The following is a 21,729-nucleotide window of genomic DNA, read 5'->3' on the forward strand; positions in this document are numbered from 1 at the left end:
TACGCAAAAGGGGCCAGGCCTCGACTGCGCGGCGGCTGGGTCACTGCACCCGACTTATCCCGCCTCACCCCCCGCGCCGAGGCTTCATACCGTCCTGTCGCTCGTTGCGTAGGAGCAGTATCATTGCTTACATTTGCGGAAACTGGTTTCTGACAACCAACGGCGTCGATTCCCCCCCCGTCCCCCCCTTTGCACCGAGGCTTTGGTCGGCAGGCCGGTGGTCAAACGTCTCTGACAACATACGACAGAGAGGGAGGTGGCGCCGTCAAATGCCGCTGCTTGACGACGATGATGTCGTCGTAGCACGTGAAAGGTGGCTCGATTATGAAGATACCAGAATAAAAAAAGGGAGCAAAAAAAAGAAAGAAAGAAAAAAAAAAAAAAGAAGAAGAGAAAAGCCACCGGCGACTGCAAGGATCCAAACAGCCGTCTGGCCGACCCGGCTCATCAACCCGAAAAGGCCACACAATACGTATGGATGATGGGGAAAAGGGGGGAGGGGGGAGGGTGTGTAGATGATTATCATCGCCTACAGCCTGGCCACGAGTATTCCAGAAGCGTGCGCGCAAACGGGGGCTGGTGGCTAGCGGGGTGCACATAGTAGAGCGCCCGGGGGAGGGGGGGGGGTGGGGTGCACTCGCTCCAGTTTGAAATGGACATGGACAGGATGGAAACCGCACCCCCGGGCGTGCGGTTATTGCAGCTGGGGAAAGGGGTCCTTTAGCATCGCGGGCTGCGTGACGACATGTCTTATACGGAGCAAGTGCACCGAGTCTCGGACGTGTCTTCCATGGGTTTTTGCCAAAATCCAAATCCAGCCAGGCCGGGGCTAGCATTTCGCAAGACTTGCCTCTCCCCTTGCCGGGGACTTCTCGCGGGACTTCTCGCGAGTTCTTGCAGATCCATCCATATCCATGCAGCGGAGCTGTCTGGTGCGCTTTTTCGAACAAGAAACACGCGCTCATGCGGAGACTGGTACGATGAGCATTACGTCGATGGTGTAAGCCCACACCCCTGCCCCCCTGCCCCCCTGCCCCTCCCAACGGGCACCGCTCGCACCCCAGCACCGTGCCATTGTCTCAAACGACCATCTCGCCGAGCGCGGGCCCAACCCAAATCCCACGGCTGGCAGACCCGCCGCCTGGGGCTGCCACCGACCCAGAACGTCTTGGTTACCCAGTGCAGGGCGGTGTGCAGCGGTAAATGCGCTGTTTTCCTCCGACAGTGGGCGCTGGGCAGACGGGGTTTGGCTGCGTTGGAATTGCCGAGCCTGCGGCAACCGGGTCCTTTGACGAGGTCTGGTACGGAGTACCTTGGATGGCCTGCTATGCCCGCGCAAGGGGTGTGGGAGGCGAAGCCCTGTTGCTCCAGAGTCCGCAGTACGTACGGACAAACTTCCCAGGCCCCTTTGCCTTGGGGATCGACGCACTTGGGATTCAGGAACCCAGCCAAAGGGTGGCTCTCCTTGGCGCGAGTGGCCCACGACCATGACGCATCCATCATAAAACCCCTTTCGTCTTGGTCGCTGGCCGGGCTGCAACTTTTGGGGCTCGGCAACATGAGCAGAGCAATAGCGGGGACGTCCAGACAAACAGACGCCCAGAGGCCGGCTCCGTTTCGCACATGGAAATTGTTTTTTTTTTTCTTTTTTTTGGGTGAAACGGAAAGTATGCACCACCACCAGACTTTTCCCCGTCGTCTGATGCCGGTGTCGTTGTCTCTCAAAGTCAAAGCTGTCGTCGGTCGCATCAGGCTGACGGGCAACCCTGGCCTTTCCTTTGCCTGGCTTACGCCTGGTCTCCCTGGCTGTGGCACGTTGTTTGTCGTTTGTCTTGTTTGCCCGCCGTGCTGGTGCGGTGCTCCCCATCCTTTAGCGGCCTCTGGGGGTGTTTGGACTGCTTTTGGCGGTGACTCAATCTTCTACGCTGAAGAAAAAACATAAAGTAAGTCAATACACAGCCCCAAAATGCACAACGGGACCCATAACTTACAACCAGACGGCATGGTAGCCCAAGGCCAGTTGGCCCTTTGGCCAGGCCAAGGAGCTGCAACTGCTACATACATACCAGACTTGCCTCTCGCAAGTCCTACTACTGGCACCTGGGGCCTCTAGCAACCCGCCTCACCATCCGGCGCGAGCCAAGGACGCATCCAGGCCGTGCACGTTAGCGTGCTAGCAGGGGCCTGGACGGACGGCCTGGACCTTGCAGAGCCCATGCCACCCATCTCTGCAAGTTGTTGTCACACGCTCACACGCTCCCACGCTCTCACGCTCCTTTGATGGGGACTGCAAAGCAGCTTTGTCCAAGTTTTGCACGACGTTGGACGTTGATGGGGAGGGGGGGGGGGGGGCTAATCTTACCGACTGCTGCGCCCGGGAAAGTGACGCCACTGAGAGTACCCGCAGCAGCAGGAGGAGGGAGCACCTGGGGGTGAAGCTGCGAAGCTGCCCGTGGTCCGCAAGTTGCGCACGCACTCCGTGTACAGCGGCAGCTGCAGGTCGGGTTGATGGACTGATGAGACTTGAGCCGTCCCGGTGCATCACGCTGCCTGGGCCTGCCAGGCCTGGCGAGGGTGAATATCAGATTCCGCAGACGACAACGAAAGCACCGTCGTGCCGAAAGGCAGCAAGAGAGTCAGCGTCAGCATCGCAACATGTGCAACGTGTGCAACGTCCGACAATGCAGTCATGGCCCCGGCCCGACTCGGAATCGCAGCCGGGGAGTCTTGGGGACCTGCCTCCTGCGGCAAACGAGGCGAGGCATTCGTGTCTCCGGGATGGGTTGGTTGCTGGTGCGAAGTCTGCAAGGAGCAGCCGAGGGGCCGGGGCATAGCGGCGGAACGGAAGGCCTTGTGGGCCCTTGCGGATGCAGCTCGGTGCTGACGACCATTGGGAGAGGCCAGAAGTCAAGAATCAACAAGAATCGAGGTTGCACATCCGTCTGCTGGCGGTGTTGATGTTGAGTCTTGCTGTTTCAACTGCTGGCCGGCCCACCATCCACCCCCAGCCAGTCTCTCGACTGGCTCCTGCCTCTGATGCAATGCACCAAGGGCCGTGCACGTCTGGTTACCGCTGTCCATGTACTCCGTACTCTGCTCTGTACAATTCTCCGTACTCCACATCGCGAATAGGTACACAAATGTGTGTGTTGCTAGCGGGATGGGACCAGACAGAGATACCTGTTCTCGCCTCCTTTTCAAAGGCGCCCAAGATGGGCAAAAGCCAGCAGGCTAAAGCGGCTCACGACTCACCCCTGGGCGCCCCATGTTTCATGAATCACGCACGCGCGAGTGGGAACTTGTCCGGATTACAGACTGCCGTGTATCCCGTACGTGGTTAGTTGGTTACTGTACTCACTTACGACGTGCCAATTTGTCTTGCGCAGAAATGTGCTGCGCGCTACTGTGACCGGCACAATAGGTACCTAGCTACATGCTTGTACCTTGGCAAGTCTAGGCACTCCAGAGTCCGTACTGTGCTGTGCGGCCTTTGCGGCCCAGCAAACTGGGGAACCAGCAGGTGCCTGGCGTCTTCCGTCTTGCCACCGTCTTGCCACCAATGAATGGCCTTTCCTTCCGCCAGCTGGTCAGCGCAAGTCAGGAGCGCCCCATGGATTCCATCAGTGACTGACTCCGTGGCAGGGCCGTCGGCAACTGCCAGTGCCAGCAACGCACGCAATAGAGTCAGCGAGGAGGGAGGCAGTCTGGTGGTATTGAAATTACCAACTACTTGCCAACATGAACATTTCGTCACAGCGGCAGCGGCAGCGGCAGCGGCAGCGACATGCGCGCAAAAGTGTAGACGGGATATTTGGGCGAGCTGGCGCATTGGCAGCGCAACGCAGCTTTCTCTGCACCTGGGGGCCTGCATGGCAGGCAGCGTTGCAACGGGTGCTCGGTACGGAGCACTGGGCACTACGTTCTCCGTACACAAGGTATTGACCGTACCGTTGACCTTTACCCAACTCACTCACCCCTCCCCAACCCCCCTTCTCTAACAAAGCTGCAGGTTGCCTTTGACACACCCACACCCCCTTCAGTCGGGGCCCGAAAACTGGCCGGCTTTGGGAGATGCAGTATGGACGGCCCGTTCGCTTTGGCCAACAACCCAGCGTTTTGTGACGTGCATCTTTTTCCATTCAGTCATGGTCATGGCCATGGCCTCACCACCACTCATTTACAGGCACGAGTGGAAGGGCCCACACCCCGATTCTACCCCAGGGCCCACAGGGGCCTCAGCATGCCGAAATCGCAATACGTATAGAAACGAAAGCAGGGGGAGACCACAAGCAATCGTACTTTTTTTTTGCTGGGAAGTTGGCCTTGTAAAAAAAAATAAAAAATAAAATAAAAAATAAATAAAAAAAAGCCCCGGGTACTGGGTGTTAGGCTCGTGGCCCCGGGTGGGGTAAAGGGGTGGGGGAGGGGGAATATAGCACAACCCAACCATTTCCATCCTGGGGCTGGCTATTGAAAGACGCCCCCGTCTCCTCCCCACACCTGCACCCGACTTGCTCCTTGCTCACTGCTTGCTGGCTGACCATCCGGCACAGCAGGCCATCGTCAGACACGCCTGGGGCGAGGCTATCCACCACACAGATCCTTCTCCCTTCCTTCCATGGCCGGGGGAGGGGGGTGGGGGTGGGGGAGGCATCACACCTACACCCTCCACCGAGTTCCTGGTTCCATCGGTATGGAGGGCTCGGCTATTTGATCAGAGTCATCAGACTACTATCGTCAGAGTCTACGGATACGGAGTACGATCTACAGGCCACCAGTGTGGAGTGGCACTAGCGGGCTTGCTTGCACCAGACCTTGAGCGGCGCCCGTGTCGGTGGCACCCTCGGTGCTTTCAGTGCTTGGCTCTGGTTCGGTGCTTGCGCTGACTTGGGCGGACCGCAAGTCACCACCACACCGTCGCTCCTGCTGCCTGTTTCTCCGCCCGGGCAAGGTCATCACTATTTCACGGCTCACTTGGGGGCCTACACGCGGTGACATGGTTGAATCAGAATGCTTGGTCAGCCGTAGACTTTGCATCACCACGTAGCGCACAGTGCAATTGCACGTGTCTCGCTCGACTCGTGCGTCTGCCTTTGCGGATTGGGCAAGTCTCGCAAATGAACAACACAAAGGGGAAAAAAAAAAAAGAAAAAAAAAAGAAAAAAAAAGGGGTTCTAGCAGCAGGAATCTGCAGGAAATCTATTTGACCACAGACTTTGACTTTGCTTTGCGTCTAACGCGATCAATTTCATCTTCACTGACGATCCGTGGTTAAATGAATACCTGTCAGCCTGCCATGGCCTTGGCCTGAGGAATGAAACAGGTCAATTGCCTGATTGCAGCGCCATTCACCAAACTGACGAAGAGTAAAGAGTGCCCAGGTACCCAGGTACCTAGCCTAAGGTAGGTAGGTAATTGGAACCCGCTCCACCCGTTATATCGTGGGAGGCGGAGGGGGGGTGTGGTCGTCGAGGCGAAAAGAAAAAAAAAAAAAAAAAAAAAAAAAAAAGAAACAGTGAAGCGTTCCCATGCCGCGCTTGGTTGGTACGACTCTGCTGGCCTGGTTGGACCTGTGCAGTGCAGTCAATGCGTGGGCCACGGCCGTCTGGCGTCCACTGTCTTGTTTTCTTGTATCCACTGTATCCCCTGTCTGCAGTCCACTGTGCCCCTGGATGAGGAATGGAGTTTTGCTTTTGCGGCACAGCAGTGGCCCAGCACCTTCCGTCAATTTCTGGACTTTTTTGGCTTTGCCAACTGACCCGTTTTAGTGCAACACCAACCCTTGCCTTGCGCCTTCATTGCCTCGCCTCGCCTCGCCTCGCCTTGCCTTGCTTTGCCTGGCCTGGCCTGGCCTGGCCTTGCTTCCTGCGAGCGCTTTGGCTAGACAAGGTACATCAAACAGCCTTTACCCACCAGCCTGCGCATTACATACCCCCGCCGCTCAAAGGGGAGGAAAGAAAAGAAAATAAAATAAAATAAAATAAAATAGAAGAAAAAGAAGAAAAAAAAAGGAAAAAAAAAAAAAAGAAAAAGTAAAAAACGAAGCAAAGACAAAGACACAAAAGAGAAAAAGAATGAAAAGAAAGACTCGCCACCCACGCCCTCACCAGCTGGCTGGCACCTTTGACTTGAAGGCTGCTTCCCACTGCGAGCCAAGAGCTATTAACCGACGAGCCTGACAAAGTCGGGGTGGGGTGTCTGGCTCCAAGGCACCGAGCTACATCATACAGTATCATGCCCATGCACGTAGGTACCTACCTTATGCAACCAACTCCAGCGCTAAGAAGACGAGCCTGTTGTCTCTAACTCTAGTCCTCCAGTCCTCCAGTCCTCCGGTCCTGCCTGGTGACCCTGGTCCACTCCCAGATCCATGATCGTCAAGTTTAGTCCTGGCAGTCCTGTGCTCGGGTTTGCATCTCAGCTCCACCCAGGTGCCTCCTCCACTCAAGAGCTAGACTAGACGCCTGCCCTTTTTCCCTTCAGACCCGTCGGTCGGGGGGGGGAAGGGGCGCGCCTTCTTTGTTAGCCCGATCTCTGTAACCACACCCCCCCTTCCCCCTGGAGACCACACTCCCTGCCCCCGAACCTACAACAGATGAATTTCCGACTACATAACCAAAAGCAATCCTTTGGCAGATATAAATCTCTCGTTTTGCAGCAGCAGCAATAGCAGCAGCAGCAGCAACACAACCTCCGACAATTCCCCTCCCATAAACTCGAGAACACACCCTCGACATCGTCTCTTCTTTGCCTGGTTTCAGTCACGGAAGTGCGGATTTTCACGCGGCTCACCCACGTCAACGACGTCCTTGCAGTCCCCAACGCTTTTCGGCAGCGGTGTTGATGGTGATGCTATAGCAGAAACCCGAGATAGTATCGGCTTTGGCGAATCAACAAGATGTATCCCGACCTTTCAGCGCAGACTCCTGATGCCCTTCCTTATGCGCAAGAAACTCTCCTCCATACTCTGCCGGCGCAAAGAACCGTTCCACAGCAGAACTACTGGAGGCTATCAAGGGGTGCCCAGCAACGATCGGGGAATGCCATGAGAGTGTCGAAACCAAGTAGCGCCAACAACAGCCCTGGATCATCGAGCACGGGTCCCCTGAGACGTACCGTGATGGGTGGTGACGGATGGGCTCCTCACAGGCAACAACAAGTGATGGATTATTTCTTGGTGCCTCACAGACAGAACAGACAGAACTCTCGCCCTGTCAGCTGGCATCCCGCGTCTTACCTCCCGATAATCTCACCTCCTCATCCGTCACAGCCCCAAGTACAGCAGCACCAGCAGCATCTCCAACAAGCGTCGGGCTACGCTTACCCCTCGGCAAACTCGTGCAGGTCCGAACTCTACGACCTCTGTGGCTGTCAGCCGTCATTTTCTCCCAACCTGGTCTCTTACTCCAACAATACGTCTCCAACTTCAACATTGTCGCCGCTCCCCCTCTTCACCTCGTCTGACGTTGCTCAATTCGTGCAGACTGACGGATGGGACGAGCCTCAAGCGTCCGCTTCTACTTGCACGCCCGACGATGATCTGGTCATGAGGGAGTCCTTTGCCATGTTGGATAACGGGTCAGCAGATGCTAGGAGCGTGGCACCTGGCGGCCTAGACTGGAATTCCTTTGTCCTTCAAGGGTACAATAGCACAACTCCGCCAACTCCAGAGGCCTTTTCGCAGCCTCAACATGCTCATCATCCCGCTGTGTCCGAGGATGCAGTACCCTACCAACCCTTGGACGAACCCGAGGAAGAAGGGGAAATTCTCGTCGGCATGGGACTGTACGACACGCCCGACAAGTTTTACGAGGACCCGCACCTGAACAACTACCGTTCTACGGTCTCGTCGCTTCTGGGATCCCCCTATCGCCTGCGAGAAGCCGAGGGCAGGGGACTAAAGCTGGAGGAGACATGGGAACCTCCCCAAGCCGAGGATGACTCGGAGGAAGAGGATGGAGACGCAGAAGAAGAAGAAGACGATGATGATGATGATGATGATGATGATGCTGATGCTGATGATGCTGATGCTGATGCTGATGATGACGATGATGATGACGATGATGATGACGATGAGGATGACGATGAGGATGTTTAATGACTTCAAGCGAAAGCAATATTTTGTTGTTGATTGTCTGGCAGGCAAAGGCCATGGATTGTATACTGTACAGTACATCTTCAATGAAAGCCAGTGGTCTGGGCGCTATCTGACGCCGGTCATCTTTCCCCTGTGTGACCATTTGCCACTTTGACCGTGATGTGATGCCCGTACCTTGTCCGCCGGCTGCCAGATATTTATTTGGCTGGCCTATTTTTTGCACACACCATTGGATAGGATAGTCTGAACTTGGAAGCGAGGACATACGGGGCACGTAGAGCACGTATCGAGTGGGGATTGTGTCAAGGTCAGTTGTCGGTGCTAAGAAGACCCCCTGGGCCTGGCCAGGGATGTTCATGATCGGATGTCCGAAAAGGGTTAGACACTTGTCGAGGCTCACGTTTGCTCTGCGTGCCGGTACCTAATGGCGCGCCAGGCTGGATCGGCTCTTGGTGAAGGTTGCGCGCCCCTTGGGTCAGCTCTACTAAGACGTAGCAAACAAGCTGCTAGTCCGTACTCCGTGCCTACCAGGTAGGTACATACCAACCTGTACAGGTTGGTAGGTCGGTATGTATGTAGCCGCAGCCGTAGACCCTCTCGGTGACTAGGTTGAGCTGTCTGACGATTGGGAAACGGTACACCTGCCACTAGAATCAGGGGTGGCGCGCGATGATGATGCAACTAGTACCATGGCATGCCTGAACAAAGGTAGCTCGACGTGGTAGCCTCGACTGTGCAAGCTTGAATGTAGAGAGCCTACTTCGCACTCGGCCAGGTACCAGGTAGGTAGGTAGGTTACCTTGGGTTGAGTTTCCTGCCTGGTCAACAACCCAATCTGGCTAGGCCCAGCCGCATGAGCCGTTGCGGTTCTTTGACCCTTTTTTATTTCTTCTTCTTCTTCTTCTTCTTTTTTATTTCTACTTTTTTTTTTTTTTTTGGGGACTCGACCGTCTTGTCTTGGCTTTGAGCGCTACAGGACTTCAAGTGTTCTTCCTTTCCTGGGCTGGGCCACCACAGCCTTGGCGCTCCGCAAACTGAATCCAGCCTTGCTAGCGAAAGGGTACCACCAAGCTCCCAGCGCTTGTTCGATGTTTCGGTTCAAAGTGCCTGGTGCTTTGCAGCGCGAATATGGGCGGGCGGCCGGTGCGTCATGTTTTTCCTCGCGCGGGTCCCAGGATCCCCTGAGCACCGTGCACCCGTGCATTATGGCCTCACCGTCCCCCAGATGCCGCCGGGTTTATTTATGCGTAGCCCGCATGCACGTCCCCTTTGTCCGTGGGAAAACCTTGGGAAATGCTGGGAAATGCTGGGAAATACCCTGGGAAACCCGAACGGAATCCCCCTGCGGGACAAGGTGCATGTGTGGCAGCAGGGCCCGTGCGGCAATTGGGGGGGGGGGGGGGGGTGGCGCTGGGAAAACCAAGAGGCGTGCCTGTGATTGTATTGAGCTTTGGGGGGGATGACGAGAACCGCCAAGTTTATTTGCACCATTTTTTTATTTTTTTTCAAAGAAAGAAAATATTTCTTTTTAAAAATAGAAGAAAAGAAGAAAAGAAGAAGAAAAAGAAAAAAGAAGGGGACCGAGTTGGGTTTCCCCACACGGTTTTATTCCCTGATGGATCTGCATGCCGCTAACTTTGCTATGCGTTGCGTTGCTGCGCCGTGTTGCTGCGCTGCGTGTTGCTGCGCTGCGTGTTGCTGCGCTGCGTGTTGCTGCGCTGCGTGTTGCTGCGCACGGTCGCCGGACGTGGCGCTTGGGGAAGGGGGCGCTTCGCCGTGGGGGGCTTTTCCTTCCTCCGAGAGGAAGATCTCGCATTTAACTTTTTTTTGGTTGCACGGGGCCGAGGACGGGTGGAGCAGGCAGGCCAGGACGACCCTCGTGCAGCTGACAATTTTGGTGCCGGTGGTGGGCGTTGGTTGGTTCAGGGGTGGGGGCGCGGGGGCGTAATTGCCGTCATGGACTTGTGACGACCCGCCTGGCCTGGCTGGGTCTTGCCTGCCGGGCTGTTGGCCTACGGGGTTGTTTCCGTAATGGTGGGATTGGGTTGGGGGTGGAACGGGGGCTGCAGTCAATTGGTGGGTGGAGGGGGTGGGGGATGAAATATCTCCCTCACGACTGGAACCAAGGTGGCTGGTGAATTCTCTCGGATAGGGTAGCATGGGCCATCCGTGGCACCGCCTTTCAACGGGAAAAGGCCCATAAGGAACATGATGCCTGTCGTCTGCAGGCTGACTTTGTCCTCGCAGGAAGGAATGAAACCAGAGGGCAACGTTTCCCCAGAAAGTAGTAAGAAATGGGACGTTTTGCGTCTGCGCATCCGTGAAATCCGCAGGCAGAGCCTCCCCCGGCCGAGGGCTAAAGGAGACGAGGTGGGGGGGGGGGGGGGTTGGCTGGGGTTTGCTGCGTCAAGGCGGTACTCCGCTCTGGTATCAATTTCTTTAGCCGCCGGAAGAGCTGCCCTGGTCCCGAGTACAACAAACATGGCTGGCAAAATCCAAAATCCGTCGTGGGGCTCTTTTGTCAAAGTGGCTTGTGGAACTCGGACTGCGTGGCCTGTCGAGCCCGCCCCAGTGCCCAGTTGCCCAGTCAGCGCCTTCTACAGCTGGCTTGGGGCAATAAATTCTTCCTCCTGAACCCCCCACAGGGGGGGGTCTGGTAGGAAAGAAATAAAGAAAGCCCCGAAAACCCACGCCCCCGTCTTGCGCACCCTTTCCTGATATTTTGTTTTTTTTTTTTTTCGGTCAGCCACGTCAGCCACAGCCGCGACCTTGCTTGCTCCTTTGTGCGGGGGGGCGTGCTTTCAGAGGATTGCTAGCACGCCCCCTCCCCCCCCTTCCACTTTGGCCCCTCGGCGTGGAAAAATGATCTGATATTGAGCCAGCTAACAATGTGTCGCGTTAGACCCGAAAAGATGGGCATCTCGGTGGAACTGGCTTGGACGATACGAAGCGTCTCGTCCCAGTTGCTGCCGCTGCCTGCCTAACGCTGCGCTCGGGAGACAAAGGCATCCAAGCACCCCTCGCACCGAGATCCGCCGGCAACTCTGACGGTGGTGTTGGCCGCGGGTGGTTGATATGGCAAAAGCCCTGTTGTCCACGGTATGTTGGAGTTTAACCAGGTACCTAACACAGCAAACCCTGCAAGTTGACCCGTCACGATGGCCCGTGGCAAAGCTTAGTAAGGCGCGGGTTCGAAATAGAAACCCCCGTGGCCTTGGCGCCGGCTCCAGAGTGGTTGGACTCGGGCTGTGCACTGTGCGCGACTCGGTGGGCACTGCTGCCAAGTTTGGCCTTGATAACGACGATGCGCAATTTGGTTATGAGAAAGTGAGAAAGTAAGTCGCTCAGAGGACCGACCCTTCGGCAGGCAGCAGCACGCCTTGTTGGGTCTGGTCTGGTCTGGTCTGGTCTGGTCTGGTCCATTGACCTTGGGATTCAGCACGGGGCTGCCCTGCCGACGGCAGAGACGACTTTTAGTTGCTCCGCACTGGGTGGTAGGTACATAGTGGGTACGTGCCCGCCTGCCAGGTGCGGGACAAGTGTCACCTGGTACCCGGTACGTGCTAACCACCGCTTCGCCTAATGGTGGTTCCTTTACACGACGCGGAACCGGCGCGTGCATTTGGACTCATTTGGCTCCATGTTCATTCATTTGGCTCGCTTTGGCTGTGCTCGTTTGGCTGTGCTCGTTTGGCTGGGTCCAGGCAAACCCTGCTCTGCTTCCTTGCTTCATTCCAAGCTACCAGAATCACCGACCAGCTGGCAACGTCACTCACGCCCCCCCCCCTCCCCCACCCCATCCATCCTTCTCGCTGCACACGCCCCTCGCCGCGACTCGCCCGTCACATTCAGCAATCATCCATCCTACATACTCCCGCAATAAGAAGCAGCTTCTTTTCTAGCTCGTCCTATCATTCCTCCATTACGTTCCTCCCCTCATCAAAAGGCCCCCCGCCTCGGGCGTTTGGGAAACCCCAGACAAGGACCAAGGCAAAGTAAGCCGGAAACAGAAACCCCAAGACCTTCTTCTGCCTTTGTCTGACTCGAAACCGCCCTCCCCCCCTTTTTTTCCTGCCCCCGTCTCCCCCCCCCCCCCCCCTTCCCTCTCGCTGGAACACTTTACCAGCCATGGTGCAGTATATCCTCACTCCATGGCGGAACCGCGACGAGCTTTGCCTAGTCCGCGAGCAGTTTTACGGCGGCACTCCCACTACCGCCACTGCCGCCACTGACCCCGAGCTGAGGGGCGATCAGCGCCAGCGCCAGCGCCAGCACCAGCAAAGGACGACGCCGAGCCCCCTCAGGGATTTGGATTCGCATGCCCGTCCCGATGGCCATGGCTATGGCTGCGTGGTGGGACAGCAAGAGCCCGCAGGTATTTGCGCGGCGACGCCTGGTGCGGCCGCCCCCGTCGTCGATGCCTTGCCAGGCAACCTGCATCAACAAGATTATGCAGCAGACAGCGACGTGAATCGGCGTCATGGGGATAAGCGGCCGCCAGGTCAAGTCACCCCTCTGACGACAGGGACCATGACCATGACCGTCGCCGCGGCGGCGGCGGCGGCGACGACGGTAGAGGAAGGTGCGCAGCAGAGGAAGCACCGCCAGCGAAGAGCTGTCGCTCGTGTTTCCATGTGGATGCAGCGCGGGAATTGCCCACACATGGTGGAGTCGACGGCTCTGCTTATGGCTGCCGTCTTGAGCGACGAGGATGCCCTTGGTGAGACGCATCATGCTGGCTCGACTACCTATGCTGTCCGAGCCGCATATTCGGCGGCATTCAGTCGGTAAGTTTTGCAACCATTTCTCTGAAACTGAAACCACGGGGCGATTCCTCAGCCAACAGAAAAAAAAAGAAAAAATAAGAAAAAATAATGAATTAAAAAAAATAAAAGAGACAGAAAGGGACAACAAAGGGGGGGGGGGGAGGAGAGCGTGGCCGAGTTCCCAGCCTCAACCGAGTCAAGTGCCCCAAAGGCCAACTTGGACTTGGGGGTGACGGTCCCCGCCTCTCACTGTGTTTTTACTTTTGGTTGCATCGGCTTTCTGCTGTCATGAGCGGATGCATTACGACGTGGGACAAGCTTGATCCATGACCAGCAAACACTGCTTTGATGCGACGCAGGAGGTTCCGACCGTAACGCACAGCGAGATTGCGAGGGCCGTTGCACAATGAGGCTTATCCGGCCGGCTAACGAGACATGCACCGTTGCTACACATCAGGAATACAACGCAACAGCATTCTGCAAGAGAGAAAACGTATGCTGACTGAAACACTTTTGCAGTTTCGTCACTGGGCTTTTGGACGGCCATCAGGACAAACAACGCAAACAGAGCATGTATTCCGTTGCCAAGAACATTGGTCTCCCTGCCACGTTTGTAGAGCTCCGTCACCAGGCCACGCATGAGCAACTCCCGTCATTAGCCAAGTTACGATCTGCCGCCCGGAACGCCTTGGCCTGGATCTGGGACTACTACTGGAAAGACTTGGATGACCAAAGCCCAAGCCCTTCCAAGACGCTTGATCCATGCAGAGCAGCAGTACTGGACTATCTTCACGGGGTGGACGATGAACCTCGGAGAGCAAAGACGATGAAGGACCTGCACCTGTACGACACGCGGCGGATACTGGCTGTGATTGGGGAGCTGCAGCACAGCTTACCTGGGAATCAGGTGTATCTGAGATGCCTGAAGCTGTCCAAGGAGATTATGACGAGGCAGGAGGAGCAAGTCGACAAGCCGAGTCTTGTCCAACACGCTCTCGAATCCGATGGTGCGACGGCCATGTCTGGCGATGAAGACGCTGAATCCAGCTCTGGATGGTCGCTGTACCCGGGAGTATGGAAGCCTAAGCCGATTGGTATGGTGTGAGCGATGGCCGCCGACGCGACTTCCCTGTGCCATACCAAGACCTGTTCTCTCCTACGACAGCAAGTCGGCCGCAATCTGTTTCATATAAGGAACGAGGTCGAGAGACAAAGGCTCAAGTTACCGTTGCAGGGATAAGGTGGCTCGGCACGAGCTGCGGGCATTCCTGCGACTTTATTCCCCGGCAAGGTAGAAGCAGGATGTTGTTGGTCCCGATCCTGCAAATGCCTGGTGCATGTCTGCGCATCACGCATGCTCGTCTTGCCGTCGTGGCTGATGGGAGCAGGAAATCCAAGTCGACTACAACCTGCCGCCACTCCGAGACCAACAAGCCTGGACACCTCCACATCGCACCGCATACAGCTGTGTGATTTCCCAAGACGGCATCCGACGTCCGTTGCAGAGATGGAAGCTGGACTTGAAGCCGCGGCCAGTGCCAGAGTGAGGCTGCCAGTACACTCATACCGGCCTGTTTTACTGTCGCCGTCGCGCCAGATTGGTCGGAATGCGATCCAGTTCTACCTTTTGCTGAACGAAGCTCTGGAACGGCAGGATGCACGCGACTTGCACTGCAGACGTAGCCTGATGGAGAATGTCTTGACTTGAGACATGGAGACAAGACAAGCCGGTCGGCAAAAGTGCACGGTGCATGTTTTTTTTTCTTCTTCACACTGTATGACTGCGCCCTTGTCACGTGCTCTATCCATTTGAAGGTGGCAAGGTGCGGCTTTTGTATGGGGCCCACTTATCGCTGGATACTTGGCAGGTGCTCCGCTCCGCACCTCCCAAGTGCCTAAAGCAGCCGGTCCAGCCGCTAAGCCTTCATCACTAGAATTTTCATCTTGGAGATTATAGCACTTACAATAGAGCCTAATAGTTACTGATATAAGGAGGTGTAATATCTGCTAAATGCGGCCTATCAATGAGGGTATAAAGAGATCTATTGCCTGTGGCTAAATTAGTAGGAATCAGCTTATGGCGCCCCACATGCCCTACCAGAACTGATATGCAGCTCTTGATAAGTGTGGATAATGCGGGTACTTGTGCTACAGTATCATACTAATTTATTATCTGCTGACGTATACCTTACTATACGGCTTTCTATTGGCCTAAACTGCACCTTGGCACACTTCAAAGAGAGTCCGGATAGGCTGAGCTACCCTACGCAGTATGCATCGTCATCATCTCAAGGTCATGTTCCAAGGAGCTTCCGCTGCGAGGCAGATATTCAGATCGTTCCCGAGAGCTGTACGTCGACTCGTCTTGGTTCTTATCAGCTTCGTGCCTTTACTCACCGTGCTCGCTGGCAGGTGGTCAACAAGCGCAACATGCATATCCAGTCGATTCCCATGTGTATGTTTCCGCACATTTTCAGTGTCAAGTCCTCCACCAAAGTTTGCTTCGCCGGCTGACCCGTCCCAGGGGTTGGGAGTGGCAACAACTACGCCTACCTCGTCGTGGACGACAGATCCAAGGATGCGGTGATTATCGATCCCGCCAACCCGCCAGAGTACGGAGCCGGGGCGCCGGTGTATCGAGGCAACGCGGACTTTTGGAACACGGGCTAACGTCCGACGTAGGGTCGCGCCAATCCTGAAAGAAGCCATATCCTCGGGGAAAATCAACCTGACGGCCGTTGTGAACACGCATCAGTAAGGGAGACGGGAACGGGCGCTGGTTTTTTTTTTTCTTCTTCTTTTTCCTTTTCCCCCCGGCGCGGGAAACACACAATGGTGGGCTGACGACGACTTGTAGCCATGGGGACCATGCAGGCGGCAACAAGAAGCTTGTGAGTGGGTGCGAGGAGGGGACAGACAGCCTCAAGTCGGGACCGGCTAACGCGACACACTGATAGCTGGCGGAGCTGGGCACCCCGGGCCTGGCGATTGTTGGCGGCAAAGACTGCGAGGGCGTCACCAAGACGCCTGCCCATGAGGAGGTCTTTCAGCTAGGCGACATCAAGGTGACGAGCGTGCATACGCCGTGCCACACGCAGGATAGCATTTGCTTCTTCATGGAGGACGGGACCGGGAGGGCTGTTTTCACAGGCGACACGCTCTTCGTCAGCGGTATGCGGTCCGAGTTGCTGCTTCTCGACATTTCCAGCCTGCTTTAGCCCCCCTTCCCCGGCCCTTTTTGCTTTCATTTTCGCGCTGCATCCAGCGTTGGCCGCGATTGCTGACCGCCCGCAGGCTGCGGCAAGTTCTTCGAGGGCAATGCCGCGGAGATGCACGAGGCGCTGAACAAGAGGCTCGGGTCCCTGCCCGACGACACTGTTGTATATGTACGTGGGATGCGCAGCTGCACGGGTCGTGGTCGTTGGGACACCCGATTCATGGTCACTGACGGCGCACGCAGCCTGGTCACGAGTACACCAAATCCAACGTCAAGTTTGCCATTTCGGTCCTGCAGAGCGAGCCGGTCAAGAAACTGGAGGAGTTCGCGGCCAGCAACCAGGTCACGACGGGCGAGTTTACCCTTGCCGACGAAAAGGTGCGTCTGGAGAGAGCGAGAGAGAGAGAGGAAATATCCCCCGAGTGAAGTACGGAAAGGAAAAGAATCCGGTGCTAACGGCAACAGAAACACAACGTATTCATGCGTCTCGATGTAAGCGATCCCGCCATTCTACACGGACCGCCTCTCGGACGTCTGCGTCTGCGTCTGCGTCTGCGTCTGCGTCTGCGCCGGCCCGTGATTGATGCTGACTCGCATTCGCATCCCAGGATCCAGCCGTGCAAAAAGCCACCGGTGCCACCGACCCCGTGGACGTCATGGCCAAGCTGCGCGAAATGAAGAACAACTTCAAGTGAGACGGCGACATCGTCCAACTGGCAGCAGCTTGGCCTGACGTGGTGGCTTCAGCCCAGCGCAATCTCGCACATGTAGCAGCCACAGTTTGCATACGTTCACGATGACCAGGGAGCGCAGGGGCAAAAATGTTTCCCAGGACAGCTCGGCAACTTGTAAAACAAGCACCGCAAGCTACCAGTAGGACAGTCAAAGTACGTAGAGCAGTGACCACGAATCCATCTTGCTTCACTGTCCACACTTGCTCGCTGTGGGAAACGAACGGCAAGCTCTAGCAAATTTTGAAGCGGATGCTCTTTCTTTTCTTTCGTTTCTTTCTTTCTTTCGTTCTTTCTTTCTTTTTTGTTTAATTTTCCCAAACCAAGGTGAGATTGAGTTATTCTGGGAGGAACGAGCTGCGGATTAATCAGAGCTCAAGGCCAAGGGCCGAGCTCATCCATTGCAGGAACTCGGTATCGATGCGGTTGTTGCTAGGCAGAAAAAAAAATAGTAAAGGGAGAAAGAACCAAGTCGCGCAAGAAAATCGCAAGAAAACAAATTGCTGCCGAGAGTAAAAAAAAAAAAAGCAGGACCCGCACGGTGCGAACCCGCCCGGGCCACCAATCCACACTGTGCCAACCTCCATCTCCGTAACTGACCAAACACACGTCATACAAATCCGACCTCAAGATCTCGTGTCCTCTGCGCGCCAGCGCTCCAGCTCCCTCCCCCCCCCTTCCCCCCAATGGTACGCAGCCGTCTGCCCATTTCCGCGCCCGCCGGCAAGAGCACTCGCTAACGCCGCCCCGTCAGCCGCCGAAGCGCAAACCAGGGGCGAGCAGCGCCCCTACCAAAGCCCGTCCGTCCAAGCTCGCCAAGGAGCACAACATCACAGCCCAGGAGGAGGGCGAGATCAGAGAGGCCTGGAGCCTGTTTGCCGAGCCCATGGACGGCGAGAAGGACGGCGTGCTGCCCATCGACGACGTCAAGTCCGCCCTCACGTACGTTTCCCCCTCCCCCCCCCTGAAGAACCCCCCCCCCCCTTTCCCCCTTTTTTCTTCCCCTGCGCGAAGGAAAAAAAAAAAAAACAACAACAACAGCAACAACAAAAGAGATGAGAGAAAAGGAACGGGTGAGGCTGAAAAGATTTTTCCCCCGGCAAAGCGCGCTGGGCGTGCCGCCGGCGTCGCAGGCCGAGCTGCGCGAGTTCACCGAGATTCTGGACCCCGAGGCGGACGGGTTCGCGACGTTCGAGCCCTTCTTCGCCATCTGCGCGCTCAAGTTTCATGCCCGTGAGCGGGACGGCTCCGAGGCGGCGCGCCGGGCGCAGGTCGACGAGGCGTACCGCCTGTTCACGAATGGGCAGGAGGGCCCCATCACGCTGGCGCATCTGAAGCGGGTGGCGGCGGTGCTGAGGGAGGACGTGGACGACGAGGTGCTCAAGGATATGATTCTCGAGGCGAACGGCGGGGCGGGCGTGGCGAGGGGCGTGAGGATGGACGAGTTTGACGAGGTCATGAGGAGTGCTGGGGTCTGGAGATGACGTTTGGTCAGGGGCGTTTTTGATTTAGCATGCTACATGGGCGTTGGGCATTGTAAAGGCATTGTGAATTTGCAACGAGGCTCTTTTTTCCCTCCTATTTCGGGGAAGAAAAGAAAGACGAAAGAATAAAGACGGAATCATGTCTCATTACTGTCCGCTGGAATACGGGAGGGCCTCTTTTCGGCCAAGATCAGTTGGCCAGTTGACGGGGCCGTGGTAGATCGTGGCCAGGGAATCAACATCCGGGTGTAAATCACGTCGAGTCAAGGGAGCGCGAGTGGAAACAACGTCAATCCGCCCCGGATATCTCGCCCGACCACCAAAGTTGGGTTAACCTCCTTCTTACGTCGTTGTTCTTTGCAAAGGCCACTCAACTGGGGTCCGAGTCCACCTCACCGAGGGGCAGCCCAGACCTTGACCGAAATTCCCAATGCTATACTGACGCCTTGAAACTGCCCCAAAAAAAAAGGGGGGGGGGGGGCTACACAAGAAGAAAAAAAAAGTCTTATGCAAAGAAAAGGCATCTCGTATCCGCTCTACTCTGAGGGAGCATTTACGGTGAGCAGGGGCTGATCGGCCGACGCGACAGTAGCCTTCCTGTCGGCGCGGTCTTGAGAATCCAGCACAGCCTGTAGCTCGGGCGGCGCCTTGAAGCCTGCGTGATCGCGGTGCTTCTTGTAAAAGTAGTTTTCGGGTTTCGGCCGAGTTTCCGGGGGAATCTCCTCCAGCACGCAGGCCAGGATGCCGTCAATCGACTTCTGCTTGGACGAGTCACGGTGCCACACGGTGATGAGATGCGAGTTGAAGCGGGCCGACAGGCCGACTCCACAGAGCTGATCATCTAGAGATTTTTTTTGTTTTCACTTCTCAGGTCGCAGGGCAGAGGGGGAAGCCGCGGGCCGGCCATTTTTCTGGGACTTACGCTCGTTCAGAACGCTCTCGAGCTTCTCGCCTATTGCCAAGAGCTGCACTCGCGTCCACACGTCAGGCCCTGCCGCCTTGGGGACGCGAAAGGTCCAGCTGCCGCCGTTGAGGTTCCGACGATCCTCCCAGATGGGCTTGAAGCCCTGCTTGAAGAGGTAGATGGACTCGCGCATCTTGATCTGGTCGACGGGCGTGTTGTTGTTGTACCTCCAGAAGTCCTGGACGGATTCAATCTGCGTGCCGAGCTGTTGGAGCTGAACGGTGTATCCGCCGTCGCGGCTGGATTGGTCATCTTTGGATTGCCTTGCTTGGGTCGCCCGGGGTGCGAGTGGGGAGGGGGAGAGCGTCATGTTAGAGCGTTGTCGTCGACCTGGTGCGGGGTTTTTTCGCTGATTTGGAGCAGAGATATCCATGGACCGCCGTCTTCTTACCTGTCAAAGTAGACGCTCCAGTAGTGCTGCGTAGGGAGCGGCCGCATCGTCTTTAAGAAGTTGCGCTTGGCATCGTCGCGCTGCTCGGCGGGGGACTGGGCGTCAGTGGCAGAGGCAGAGGTGCTCTGCGACAGGCCGGACAGGCCGCGCGTGAAGAGCTGGGGGCGCATCGACATTGTCTGGGCGGGAAGGAGGCCTGGAGATGAGGAAGTGCTGATGAGAAGGACTCAACTCGGGCAGAGTAGGCGGACTGCGGCGGGTTTGTTTCAACGGGGAACGAGAAGGCCTTGGTTGTATTAATAATTTGAGGGCTTTTGTCAAGGAAGGAACGTCCCTGCGAGCGAGGTCATTTGTGTGGAGGGGAACGGCCCGAGGACAAAGAAGGAAGTACCGGCTGCGGCACTCCCCTGTCGCAGGCGGCACCTCCTCTTGATACCTGCTGCCACCGACCAGACCAGCAGGAGCTCTGTGACACCGAGCTGCTCCTTCCTTAGCAGCCGGACCTACTCCGTACAGACGGGGACCCACCCGGACAACCTCGATCCCCTTTGATTCGTTTCGCCGCGGGTTGCTTCCTCTCTTTGCTTCCTGTCTTCAAGCGGCGTACTGCCGTGAAGGAGCTGCTTTTGCACCAGAAATCTCCGCGTTGCTTTTGGAGTCGGTTTCGTCAAGCATCGCCTTCCAGCGTAAGCGCCGCCACCTTTTGTGGTTTTAGGCCCCTTCGGTATCGGATATGCTACCGGTACTGTGGCGACACCACTAGCGTCAATTATACTGACGGTTGAGGACAGTAATAGTATCAATGGCATCATATCCGCGCAGTCGGGTTACACGATACCGGCCGGGAAACCCTCCTACCTAAAACAGGTGGTGCCGTTTACGCCAGACGGGATGCTGGGATGGATGCTTGATAACAGCTGGGACCCTACCTTTACCTTGTGCTACCATGCCTAAAAGCTCTCTGCTTGAGCTCATCTGCGAGTGCTACCAGCCTCCAAAATCCTTGTTGCTTCCTCTATCCAGACCTCAATGGCACAGACCGGCCTGGCTACGCCTTCGATTTCCTCGAACCAACGCCTTGGCCGCCTTAATAAAAGGCAAAAAGGCACTCCCTGGTCAAGTACCTTGAAGCATCAAGGCGATGGGGTATTCACTGCTTGGTCAAGTCTGTCTCGGAAGTTCTGATGGCATATTCAGCCGTCCTGAAGCTCCAGCTTGGCAGGAAGCGGCGCGAGCATCGAGGGAGCATGGTGTTGGTGGTCAGGGGGTGACACTTTTGCAAGATGCATAGTGTTTGGAAGCGGCCACCTCAAGAAAGCAGAGAAGACGCAGGACTCTTCTACGGTGATGCGGACGGGCCATCTTTTGATCCTTCCAGGTTATATCCGCAGAACTGAATGCATGTCTGCAGATTGGTGGGATCTCTCACAACAGCAGGAAATAAGCAGCCGGGCTTTGAAGTGGACGACAAGCAAATATCACCAGTCGGGCGCTCAACTGTAACGGAAAATCGTCATTTTAACTAGAGCAACAGCCCTCATCGACGCAAAATCCAAACCCCAACAGCATGGCATGCGCTTGGATTGAAAAGCCCGCGTAGGCACCCGCCCTTCTTCATCCGCTGAGCACTCATTCGCAGCTTAGTATCGCACAACCAGTTTTTTTCGCCCAGCCTCCAGACAGTGCATCCAGACACAGCCGTACAGCTTGGCTCAGGAACGCGCCCAGAAAAGGACACACGCTGTGCAGTCCGGTCACGATGTATTGTGTGCGAGTGCGTATCCCCAGCGTTCTCACTTGCGCAGACTCTGAAAAAGCTTGTCAACTCTCCTTTCCCCAAAACCTTCTTTCACCCCCTTCTTTTTCTTTTCTTTTCTCTTCTTTTGTCTTCTATTTTTTTTTTTTTTGCTCGAGGGTTTCCTTCTCTAGTGTCGATTTTGCTTTTCTTCTGTTCATGATATGCCTCGACTGACATCGTACAAGTCGTGGGTATCTGAACCTTAGGGCACCCCACGACGCTTGATGCGCGGACCAGCACAAAGTTACAAAGTCAGTCATCCTTTCAAAGACTTTTTTTA

The 21,729-nt window shown here is 56.1% G+C and overlaps 5 protein-coding genes across 5 annotated transcripts; 4 read left to right on the plus strand and 1 right to left on the minus strand.

Annotated features, from left to right (window-relative positions):
- Positions 1 to 6,898: 6,898 nt before the first annotated feature.
- On the plus strand, positions 6,899 to 8,098 carry UV8b_03086 (uncharacterized protein; the record flags this gene model as incomplete). Its single annotated transcript, XM_043140584.1, has 1 exon — positions 6,899 to 8,098. The coding sequence occupies one exon, from the start codon at positions 6,899 to 6,901 to the stop codon at positions 8,096 to 8,098; it is 1,200 nt and encodes a 399-aa protein (XP_042996518.1).
- Positions 8,099 to 12,226: 4,128 nt separating this feature from the next.
- On the plus strand, positions 12,227 to 13,969 carry UV8b_03087 (uncharacterized protein; the record flags this gene model as incomplete). Its single annotated transcript, XM_043140585.1, has 2 exons — positions 12,227 to 12,885; positions 13,384 to 13,969. The coding sequence occupies 2 exons, from the start codon at positions 12,227 to 12,229 to the stop codon at positions 13,967 to 13,969; spliced, it is 1,245 nt and encodes a 414-aa protein (XP_042996519.1).
- Positions 13,970 to 15,136: 1,167 nt separating this feature from the next.
- Positions 15,137 to 16,776, plus strand: UV8b_03088 (uncharacterized protein; the record flags this gene model as incomplete). Its single annotated transcript, XM_043140586.1, has 10 exons — positions 15,137 to 15,214; positions 15,277 to 15,319; positions 15,389 to 15,476; positions 15,547 to 15,618; positions 15,722 to 15,755; positions 15,822 to 16,035; positions 16,159 to 16,250; positions 16,325 to 16,459; positions 16,547 to 16,573; positions 16,690 to 16,776. 10 exons carry the CDS (start codon positions 15,137 to 15,139, stop codon positions 16,774 to 16,776), a joined length of 870 nt encoding a protein of 289 aa, XP_042996520.1.
- Positions 16,777 to 17,498: 722 nt separating this feature from the next.
- On the plus strand, positions 17,499 to 18,296 carry UV8b_03089 (uncharacterized protein; the record flags this gene model as incomplete). Its single annotated transcript, XM_043140587.1, has 3 exons — positions 17,499 to 17,501; positions 17,567 to 17,754; positions 17,918 to 18,296. The coding sequence occupies 3 exons, from the start codon at positions 17,499 to 17,501 to the stop codon at positions 18,294 to 18,296; spliced, it is 570 nt and encodes a 189-aa protein (XP_042996521.1).
- A 536-nt stretch (positions 18,297 to 18,832) lies between these two features.
- Positions 18,833 to 19,827, minus strand: UV8b_03090 (uncharacterized protein; the record flags this gene model as incomplete). Its single annotated transcript, XM_043140588.1, has 3 exons — positions 18,833 to 19,137; positions 19,219 to 19,523; positions 19,652 to 19,827. 3 exons carry the CDS (start codon positions 19,825 to 19,827, stop codon positions 18,833 to 18,835), a joined length of 786 nt encoding a protein of 261 aa, XP_042996522.1.
- Between the last annotated feature and the right edge of the window lie 1,902 nt (positions 19,828 to 21,729).

This window comes from Ustilaginoidea virens, chromosome 2, assembly GCF_000687475.1.
Source record: "Ustilaginoidea virens chromosome 2, complete sequence".
Lineage (NCBI taxonomy): Eukaryota > Fungi > Ascomycota > Sordariomycetes > Hypocreales > Clavicipitaceae > Ustilaginoidea > Ustilaginoidea virens.